The following is a 10,736-nucleotide window of genomic DNA, read 5'->3' on the forward strand; positions in this document are numbered from 1 at the left end:
GGGGACTGCTGATGCTTCATTAAGGGGGTCTTAGAGAATCAAGATGTCTAGGCAGGACTGAGGAGAAGGTACAGCTTCCCTGTTTGAGGAAAACATCTTAAGCAACTTCAATACAAACTTAAGTCTATTCTTCCCTGGAGCCTCATGACACCAGCAATCGGGAAGGTGGCCCCGCCGGGGTCAGTGCCAAGCCAGGAGCTGGGAAGCCTCACTTGTTCACCGTTGAAGAACCAGAGACCCAGAGAAGAGAAATGGCTGGTCCGAGGGCACTAGCCACTCAGCACTAGGGCTGGCTCCAGAACTGCGGCATCAGTATCCCAGTTTAGGGCTCTTGCTAGAGCACCAGCCACCCTTTGGGATCTAGACTGGGGCACAGGACAACAAAGGGCTGTGTTCCCTGGCCAGCATCAAGGAGCCTGCAACGTAACAGGAGGGACAGAACAAACGCACAAACATCTCGAACATAAATATGTGCCCAGACTGGCAATAAATGGCACGGGCCCCAGAGGAGATAGGCTGTCTGGGAACATTTTCTTCTCCCTCCCTGCAGGAAATTATCAAGTACTTGCTGTTTTCCTGATGCTGACTCTGGACCAGGCACAACCTGAGTGCTCACAGGGACCTTTATCTTCAAAACAATCTGCAAAGTAGCTATTAAGTCCTCCTTTGTACCCACCAAGACAAAGGAACTGAGAGGGGTAAGCAACTAGCTGAAGGTCACACAGTTAATAAGTGGCAGAGCAGGAACTGGAACCTGAGCTCTCTTCACTGCACAGGTTGATTCTGTGTGATCTGGAAACTTTACAGCTTCCAGTGACTCCTCAGCTCTCAGTTTTGCTGCCTGAAATTGAAAATAATTTTGTGCTGGTGTTCTTCAGTAGTAACGCATGGGAGACTCACAAGAATATTGAAAGGGCTCAAAGCACAGTCCATTGATGGCAACCCAGAGGAGGAAGACGACCAAGTGTAAAAAAAATTAAATACCGGGCTGGAGCTGACCACCAACCTATGTGGGACATTCAGCTCTCAGCCAGCAAAGGTAAGAACGGAAGTGCTCAAAACTCAAAGTTGCCGCTGAATAATTTGCTTTTCCCTAAGTGTTGAAAAAGGCTTTTTAGAAAATCCAATTAGTCCAATTAAAACATTATTAAACACTGTATATTTAATATCATGGGATTTCTTTGGGGAAGCAGGAAACTGAACTTGTTTTCCAGATGGGGAAACTAAGGTACAGAGAAGCTGATGCACCCAATTAATTGCCACACAGCAGGAAGAGACAGAGTGGAATCCAGGTGTCCTGCCTTCCAGCTGAGACCACATAGAGCCAGCTGGGGTTAGGCAGGCTGTGAAGTCCTCCACGCAGGCCCTACGCAGGCCCAAGCAGGCAGTCAGCAGCAGTAGGGGACACCCCTGAGGGCACTGCAGGGCTGTATTAAGGTAACACCAGCTGCTGGAGAGCCATGCAGCCTCTCATGTGGCCATTCAGAGTCATCTGGCATTGCCCTCTCTAGACCTCAGGGTCCTCTGCAAGTGGACAGAAAAGAACGGAGAAGGCATGGCTGCTTCTTAATGGCACGGGTCCAGAAGTGGGAGCCATCACTTTTGTTCACATTTCATTGGCCAGAACTAGTCATAAGGCCCCTCCCAGCGGTAAAGAAGGCTGAGGAATGTAGACCCTGAGTAAAAGACCGGTTAATGGTGACAATGCTACACTATAAAAGGAAGACGCGAACCTTTGGTGGAAGGCTGCAAGGCTCTGCCACAAGGGCCAGAAAGGTCCAGATCCTAGGAGCTTACACTCTAGTTTGGGAGACAAGGCAAAATTTCACAAAATGTTAAATACTAACTCAACAGAAGTCCCAAATGGGCACAGCAGACAAATTTTCTGAACTTTGGATAGGGAGAAAGCCTTATGAGCAGGGTAGGGTGGATTAACCAGTAAGCAAGGTACGCACGGGCTTACGCTAAGCAAGGTACGCACAAGCTTATGTGTGTTTACTGACTGATCTGTAGTACACAATTTCACCTCAAGTAAGCCCATGCATACCTTGCTTATTGGGTAATCCATCCCTGGCTGGAAGACTTTCTGAGGTTCATTTCTATCCAGGACCTCAGAAGCAATACCAAGTCCAGCAGCCTGTAGGGACAAGAGAGGCATGTAAGCCTTGGCACAGCAAACTCTGCCAGGGCAGACAGATCAAGTATCTCAGGAAGTATAAGCAGGTCGCAGGGGGCACATGTGAAAACCGCATTGACAGGCAGGGATAATCCAGTCACTCATTCACTTACCACGTGCCCAGCACCAAGCCGGACATCAGGGACACAGTCCCCGCCCTCGACCTGTGACAGACACACATAAGTACAGTCCAGCTCTACTAACAGCATGCATGGGAACCCAGGAACCCAGAGAGCACCCACCTCAGGCACCCAACAGAGGGAACAACCTGTGTGAGAGCACAGCCTGTTCAGGGAACAGCCCCTGGGCTGGGCTGAAGAGAAGTATGGTGGTCAGTTTTATGTGCCAACTTGGCTAGATATTTTGTAGATGTGATTAAAGTCTACAATCAGTTGATTTTTAAGTAAGATTATCCTAGATAATCTGGGCGGTCCTGATTCAATCAGTTGAAAAGCCTTAAGAGCAAAACTGAAGCTTCCCAGAAGAAGAAATACCATCTATGTACAGCCGTTTCACCTTGCACCTGAGCCTTCCAGCCTGCTCTTCCTGACAGCCTGACCTACAGATTTTGGACTTGCCAGGCCCCCGTAATTGCGTAATGCCAACTCCTTACAATCAATCTCTTAATACCTCATACTGGCTGTTTCTCTGGCTGCACTCCGACTGACACAGGAAGGAAAGCACCTCTCAGAAGGTGGGGAGAAAGGGAGGCTCAGGCTGGGACTGGATTAGAAAGAGCCTTGCAAGGTATGTTAAAGGCTCTGGACTTTTCCTGAAAAGCTAAGGGGAGCAGCAGAAAGGATTGGAGCAAGCAAAGAGTAGAATCCAATCTGCATTTTAGATGTCTGTCTGGCTGTAGAATGGAGAATGGACTGGGGTATGAGGGGCCAGACAGAGGCAACACCACCAAGGAGGAAGCTGGAGCCATAATTCAGGTATGAAATGGTGAGATCTTGGGTGGCCAAAGGCTGAGCAGTGAAAATGGAGGAAAGTGATGACTTCAAGAGACTCTGAGGAGTTAAGCCTGATGCAACTTGGTGACCCACTGGCCTGGGGCATTTCACCACCTGGAGAAGGCAAAGGCATCCAAGCTGATTTTCTGATTACCGGCACTTTTCTTCTCACTGGACCTCAATGCTACATGGCAGCAACTAGAGGTGTCTTCTCTGACCCACCAGCTGCTAAAGCAAAACACAGAACCGTGGACGCTCACTAAGGATCCAGATGTGACACACAGCTTGATTACAAGACTATGCCTACAGGACACCCTGTTGTGAGCCCTTTAGCTCTTTCAGGCTGGGCCCCTCAGCTGCCCCCAAACAGAATAAGGTAAAAGGCAACATCTGGCAGCAAGAAAAAAAAAAAAAAGAAAAAACATGGCTGAAAAGATCCCAGGTGGGAAGGGAGGTGAGAGCAGGGGCATGGTCAGAGCAGCTGTTTTTGCCATTTCCCAGGCCTTGGGGTGGACCAATAAATCTGACAGCCTCATGGGGAGCAGGAATGCTGGAGTACTGGCTGGCAAGGAATACCAGAACCTTCACGAAAACCCTGGGAGGACTGGTAGTAAACAGAGAGAAAGGCAAGAAACTCAAGCAGCACCAGCCTACAACACGTGCTTGATTCGGTTTCCTGTCTACAAAATGGGCAGAATTATTCCAGCTCACCACCTAACAGAAGGGGTCATCAAGCTAGGGAAGACTGGAGAGATGCCAAGATCTGTCTGGGAGGAAAAGATAGAACAGTGACATTTGTTTTTGGTGACTGTCTAAATGATCCTGTCATAGCCATCAGTTTCTCTAGATTCTAGACATTTCTCACCAACAGAACTACATTTTAAGAGGGAAAAAGATAGGAATTAAAAACACTCATTAGCAGGTTTTCACTTCCAGTAATGGTGAACTGGATCCTATTAAGCTAACCTTCTTGCAAATAGCAACTATAAACTCTGGACAAAATACAAAAAGCCATTACCCAAAGATACTGGAGAGTGACCAAAACCAGGTAGAAATTGGAAGGGAAGTCTCCTTGTAAGGGAATAGCTCTGGGTAAGTCTCTTGTTTTTTTTTTTTTACAGCTGTTCATCTAGCAGGAGCCAGGCTGGGAGAATAAAACTTTAATAGAGAGCCAGAGCCTAACTGGCTTAAAGAATCGAAGGACTGAGTTTAGAGAGACTACAACGGCTAGAAAGTAACAGAGAAGATGTTAGAAAGGATAGAGCCAATGAGGTGGAACTTCAAATTCTACATATAAACTCTGCCCAACTCTACGGCTGAGCCATGAACTATGCATGCTCAGGGTACCAGCAGTCTATCTTAAGCTAAAGAACTGAACAGTGATTTTAGATGCCAATTAACACAGGGAAAACAATTCAGAGTTTTGAATCCGGCCCAGTTAACTGTCCGATAAAGTAAATGAACAACAAACAAACAAATCAACACTCGACAGAGGAATGAACAACCCAGAGTCTCTACGATATATCATGCACAATGTGAAGGACACAATCCACAGTTACTAGATAATATAGAAACAGGAAAATGTGACTCATAGTCAAGAAAGAAGGCAACCAGTAAAATGGACCCTGGAATTTTCAAGGCTGTGACTTTTCAGAAGCAAATTGCCAAGCCTCACTTTCAAGGTGCCTCTACATATGGATACCCATATGTAAAAAAATGAATCTCAACCTCATATCATACACAAAAATTAACTCAAAATGGATTATAGCCCTAAGTGTAAAACCATAAAACTATTAAAAAAAAAAAAAAAATCCAGAAGAAAACACAAGAGAAAAAATTCAGGTTAGGCAAAATTTCTTTATATAGGATGTAATAACTTATAAACCAAAAAAGAAAACAATGAATAAATTAGCCTTTCAAAATTTAAAACTTTTCTTCAAAAGATACCACCAAAAAATTGAATAGGCAAGTTACAGGCTGGACCATAATTACAAAACATATATCTGACAAAGGACTGGTAGATATTCAGGATCTATAAAGAACTCCTACAATTCAATAATAAAAAGACAAACAAACCAGTTTAAAAAAAAAAAAAAAACCACAAAAGATTTGAACATACACTTCACGAAGGAAGTCAATAAACACATGAAAAAGTGTTCATCATTAGTCATCAGGGAAGTGCAAATTAAAACAAGTTATCACTACATCTCACTAGAAAAGCTAAAATTAAAGACTGACAACATCAAATGTTGACAAAGATGTGGAGCAACCGAACTGTCTCACACTGTTGATAGGAGTGTAAAATGGTACAACCACTTTATAAAAAGGTTCCATAAAACTAAACATAAACCTACTCTATGAGCAAGCAATTCCTCTCCAAAGTATGTACCCAAGAGAACGAAAGGCCTATGTCCAAAAAAAGATTTGTATATGAATATTCATAGAAGCTTTATTCATAATAACCATAAACTGAAAACATCCTAGGGGTTCATCCAAGGGAAAATGGGTAAACTGTAGTAGATTTATACAATGGAATACTACTCAGCAGTAAAAAGGCACGAACCAGTAATGCAAAAGGGATGACCTCAAACATTAAGCGGACTGAAAGAATCCTCACACAAAAGAATACATACCATATGATTCCATTTATGGTATGTTCTTGGTAAGCTCTTGAACAAGCAAAACTAATGTATGGTAAAAAGAAAAATCAGAACAGAAACTACATCTGGGGGTGGGGCAGGACTGACCGGGAAGGAGCATGGAAAGAACTTTCTGCGGTAATGTTTTAAATCCTGATAGGAATTTGGGTTACACACGTCTGCATTTGAAAAATTCATCAAATGGTACACTTAGCCCATTAGCTACTTAACCCCTTAGCTTCTAAATCCTACAAGATGCCCTACTGCCTGCCACTCAAGGCCAAACATCAGAAAAAAGGCAGAACAAGAGTTGGGTCATTCCCTCTCCTCACAACCTCTATACACATCCCACTCCATTCCCTAAGTCACAGGAGAAATCAGAACAAAGTTTCAGGGACTTGCCCAAGTCTTGTGCCATCGGACACAAGGTAGTTTTGAACTGTTCCTCCTCTCACAAACCAAATCTCAGGATAGACTCTGAAATCAGTCATTTACACCCAGTGTAAACTAGTGATTGGCCTCTACTCTCCTAGGGCACTTGCAATTTAGCTTTGATATCTGTGACGAAGGCTGTGCTCAGAGATGTTTCAAGGAGCATGTAGGAAAGGCAAGGGAACAGGTGGGAAGAGCTTCCCATCACCTCCCCTTGGCCAGCAAGACCTGCCTGATCTTCAGTACTCCCCAAAACACACACCAGAGAACTCTTGCCCAACTAACCCAAAGGCAGGACCTGTATGGCCCACACATGTCACTGTGGGATAGAGAAGCCTGTGTGTGAACCAGTCAGCTCCCAGAACACGGCCCCACTTGAACTGAATGTGGCAGAAAGAGGCTGACTCCATTTTTTCCTTGAGTACGTGCAACTCTGAATGAAAGATGCACTAAAATATCCAATCACGTAGAACAAGGTCTGGCACATGAATGAATTCATGAAGCAAGCATTAAAAAAAAAAAAAAATACCATGGGCATTTAGGGCATTTTTATTCAGAGACTACATGGAAGGCCATGCTGGGGGTAAGAAGGTGGGGACAGCTTAGCTATAAATTTCAGGAGAAAGGAACAAATTTGTTTGGCCAAGTGGCCTTCCCTCCTCACCCTGGGAAGCCAGTCCTTGGCCTCCCACTATTAACCTTTCACCTCCCCAGTAGGTGTGGTCTCAGGGTAACAACAGGTTCACCCAAACAAATACAGGTGTCCCCCACCGCCACCTCCTGCAGTGGCTCAGGCCGGTTAGCAGATGTCTCCCTCCAGCTTCCACAGCTCACCCCTTTCATTTGTTAATGTAATTTGTTAATGACAAAAAAAGAAAAAAAAGACCACTCAAGGATCTGAGCACAAGAGTCAGTTCCTGGTTATCAAGTTAAAGATCCAGTGTCCCTCTTTTTAGGGAAATGCCCTCTACCTAATATCTATTGTTCTCATCAGAGGGAAGTCAAAGTAGAGAACCAAAAACCAAAATACCCATTGCAGTCAAGTCAATTCCTACTCATAGTGACCCTGTAACACAGAGTAGAACTGTCCATGGGTTTCTAATGCTGTAATCTTTACAGAAGGAGCCCTGGTGGCGTAATGGTTAAGAGGTTGGCTGCTAACCAAAAGGCTGGCAGTTCTAATCCACCAGCCACTCCTTGGAAACTCTATGGGGGCAGTTCTACTCTTTCCTATAGGGTCACTATGAGTCAGAATCAAAATTTTTACAGAAGCAAATCTCCAGGTCTTTTCTCCCGAGGAACGGCTGGTGGGTTTAGACTGCCAGACCTTTCAGTTAGCAGCTGAGTGCTTAACCATTGAGCCACCAGGGCTCCTTAGAGAAGGTGAAGAGGGACAAAAGAGGTACCAAACAGGCAGGAGAAAACATAAACCACAGTAGGGCCGTAAGCTGTCCACGAGTTCAGGTCTGCACCCAGGACGCCTGTCTGCTTAGCCAGGGTGCTCTGTCCTCATACCCTAGGAGGCTCCATGAGCGAGCGCCAGGTCCAGAAGCCTGGGAGAAGGACCCAGGAAAGCACAGGTGGGTTTATAAAGCTGAGAGCCACGCCTCTTTCTCTCCCTGCATTTTCTGCCTGAGCTGGGCAGCAGCACTCCCTATGCCCAAATACATTCAAGCGGGTGTAAATCAGCCTTTGAAAAAAACCGACAGCAAAGAAACCAACTTGATCCTTTGTTCCCGTTTCTAACACATTGCTCTTTCCCACAAACTAACAGTGAGAATGGAGTGAGAACCTGCAACAGTCCACAGCAGCTCTGCCCTTGCCCTCCTGCAGCCCATTATGGCTTCTGGAAGCCAGTACTGCCGAAGTCAGGAAAGCAAGCCAACTGAAAACTTCCTGTGGGAGACGGCAGCTCCTTCTGTCTTCACCACCCTCTGGGACTCTCCTGAGGCCCAAGAGCTGCCCCGGTGCCTCACCTCTTAATTTGACCCAGAGATCCCAAGTTAGACTAGTATTTAGCAATTCTTTTCACAACAAAAGCTCCCTCCCGCCATGTGAATGCACTGCCAGGCATCCAATAAGATCTTTTCCCATTCCACTCCTCAGAATGTTCTAATGGATAGTTTTGTCCAAATGCCAGCTAAATGTCCAAATTATTCAGACTCCTTTAAAAATGTCAAAATCATTCCTGCCAAGAGACCCAAATCAGGGGTGATATAAAGACCACTGCGTTACACACTCCATAGCATACCGTGCCTGCTGCATCCTGGGGCCATGCCATGAGGCAGTGCCAGTGTTACCCAGCGGGCACCTGGTGGATGTGCTCTCTCCACTGCATCTTTCAGATGGCAGCAAACGGCCAACCCAGAAACCAGCATTGATGACTGCTTCACTGGACCCCACCTAACGGGCGTTATGGCTGCCTCTGGATTAGCACAAGCCCTCTCATATTTCACCCCCAGGTCTAGACCCCCACTCTGTCCCACCCTCTCTCTCCAATGCACTCTATGCTCACCTTTGAAAGGAGGTGGGGGAACCAGGGAATGTAGCCACTAATTCAAACCAGAAAAACAGAGACTGAAAAGGGTTCTGTCTGAAAGACCCCTTCCCCCTGTGGGGATTTTGGTTTGGGTACTTGGCTCAATGCTCTGGGAGCCAGAAACCTATTTTCTTCACTCACTTGTGCAGGTAACAGTAGTAAAGAAACGCGCGTATGTGGCTTTGCAATTAACTCTCTTTTTGCTCTTCAGGAAAGAAAAAGGAAAACAGACAAAAAACGGATCAAATAGGAATGCATGGAGGTGAGTTGAGTCTCACTGACCAGCGCTGGCTGGGATGCACAGACACCATCTCGGAGCAGATGATACACAATTACCAGGTGCCTCTGGCTGCCCTGACCCTGAGGACTGAAACAAATGTTTTTGTTTGTTTGTTTTTATTTGCTACTTCTCCTCAGATGGAAGAGGAGGGTGATTTATGGACTAAGACAAGAGAGGGGATCCTTAACGGGAGTCAAAAGTCAGGACTAGAACAACTGGTGACTTGTCAACAGCACACAGTCAAATGGCCCGTCACAACCCCACATAAGCGCTGGCAGACAGAACCAGGCGGTTACAGAGAGCTGAAACGCCCGCCAGAATTTAGTGGCCGGCATCAGAGACCTCTCACTGAGGCAGTGGTTTCCAAATGAGCTATTTTCCAAACGGGCTCTCTGAAAAGATGGCGAAGGCTGAATCCTCTCTCTCTAGCTGATGGGATGGGAGGTGTCCAGGGCGTCACTTGCCAATTCTTTTTCTCAAGCAGTTAGCGACCCCAAACTTCCCCCTAGGCTCTGATCCGAGACCCCACACACCACCTAATACAGCGGAACATGAAAACCACATTTGTTTGCTCCAAGTCTGTAATTAAAAGGACAAATAAAAGCAGACAGTTAAGAATCGGCGGGTTTTGGCCAGCCCCGGGGTACCCTTCTCAAGAGCTCCGATGCAGCCGGGCTAAGGGCCTCTGTCTCTTGCCCGCAGCTCCTACTTCCCGGACCCAAAGCCTCTTTCTTTTCTCAGAGCATCACTTTGAGTAGAAAGTTCCTTCCGCCAAGAACCTGTGCGCTGAGCAGGCTGAAAGAGTTGCGGAATGGAGGCATCCTGGAGGGGATACATCTTGGAGGTAAAAGAGTAATGAAACGTGTGTATAAGGCTTTGCAATTAACTCTTTTTTCGCTCTTCGAGGAAGAAAAAGGAAAACAAATCTTAGGGGGCTGGGACTTAAGTGTCCAAGCGAGAGGGAATCTCTCCGGGGCGTACCGGGAAGCCAGCCCCTCCTCCTCCAGCCACCCAGCCTGGCCTCCAGCCCGTCTGTGGCGTCCACCCCGTCCCCCGACTGGCTCCCTCGGAGTTGGGCCGGGGACTGGGTCCCGGCAGCTCACGCGGGCGCCCCTCCCCTCCGGGCCCTGCACTCACCCACTGCCCTGATGCGGAAGCCGCGCGGCGGGCGCAGCGCCCGGCGCCGCCAAGCGTCGCGCAACACCTGCAGGCTGGCGGGGGGCGCGTGCACCAGCAGCACCCCGCGCCGCAACCAGCCCTGGAAGGCCAGCCGCGAGGCGGCGCGCGCCAGTCGCGCGTTCCAGAAGCAGCGCGCGTTGGCGCGGCAAAAGGCGCGGAATACCGCGCGCCCGCTGGGCTCCTCCGTGTCCCCAGCCTCGGTCGCCCTCTCCTGCAGCCCCTGCCTGCTCAGCACCAGCGCCAGCGAGCTGGGTGCCAGCTGCACGGGCCGGGCCATGCTGCCGGGGGCAGCCGGGAGCCCACACCCTAGCGCATCGTCGGCGCAGCGGCCGCGCTGCACTGGCGGCTCGGGCGTCGCTTGCCTGGCGGGAGGGATCGGCTTACTGCGCGCGGCGCCGGCTGCCGGGGGAACGGGGCTCCAGGGGGCGGGGCCGACTGTGCTTCCCGGGGCCAGGGGGTTGGGGCGGGACGCGCAGCCACTGCCCTTGCAGCGAGGCGCCCTAAAGGGGTTTCCAAGTGCTGAGTTATCGGCTTCATT

At 48.1% G+C, this 10,736-nt stretch overlaps 1 protein-coding gene across 3 annotated transcripts in view; it reads right to left on the reverse strand.

The window, feature by feature from the left end:
* The window catches only part of STOX1 (storkhead box 1), a 59,197-nt gene extending 48,722 nt beyond the window's left edge, over positions 1-10,475 (reverse strand). For all 3 annotated transcript variants that reach the window (XM_004386391.1, XM_004386393.1, XM_004386392.1), the window contains exon 1: positions 10,157-10,475. In XM_004386391.1, the coding sequence (XP_004386448.1) occupies positions 10,157-10,475 (319 nt within the window). The remainder of the gene's footprint in view (positions 1-10,156) is intronic.
* Between the last annotated feature and the right edge of the window lie 261 nt (positions 10,476-10,736).

Source organism: Trichechus manatus, unplaced genomic scaffold, assembly GCF_000243295.1.
Source record: "Trichechus manatus latirostris isolate Lorelei unplaced genomic scaffold, TriManLat1.0 scaffold00163, whole genome shotgun sequence".
NCBI lineage: Eukaryota > Metazoa > Chordata > Mammalia > Sirenia > Trichechidae > Trichechus > Trichechus manatus.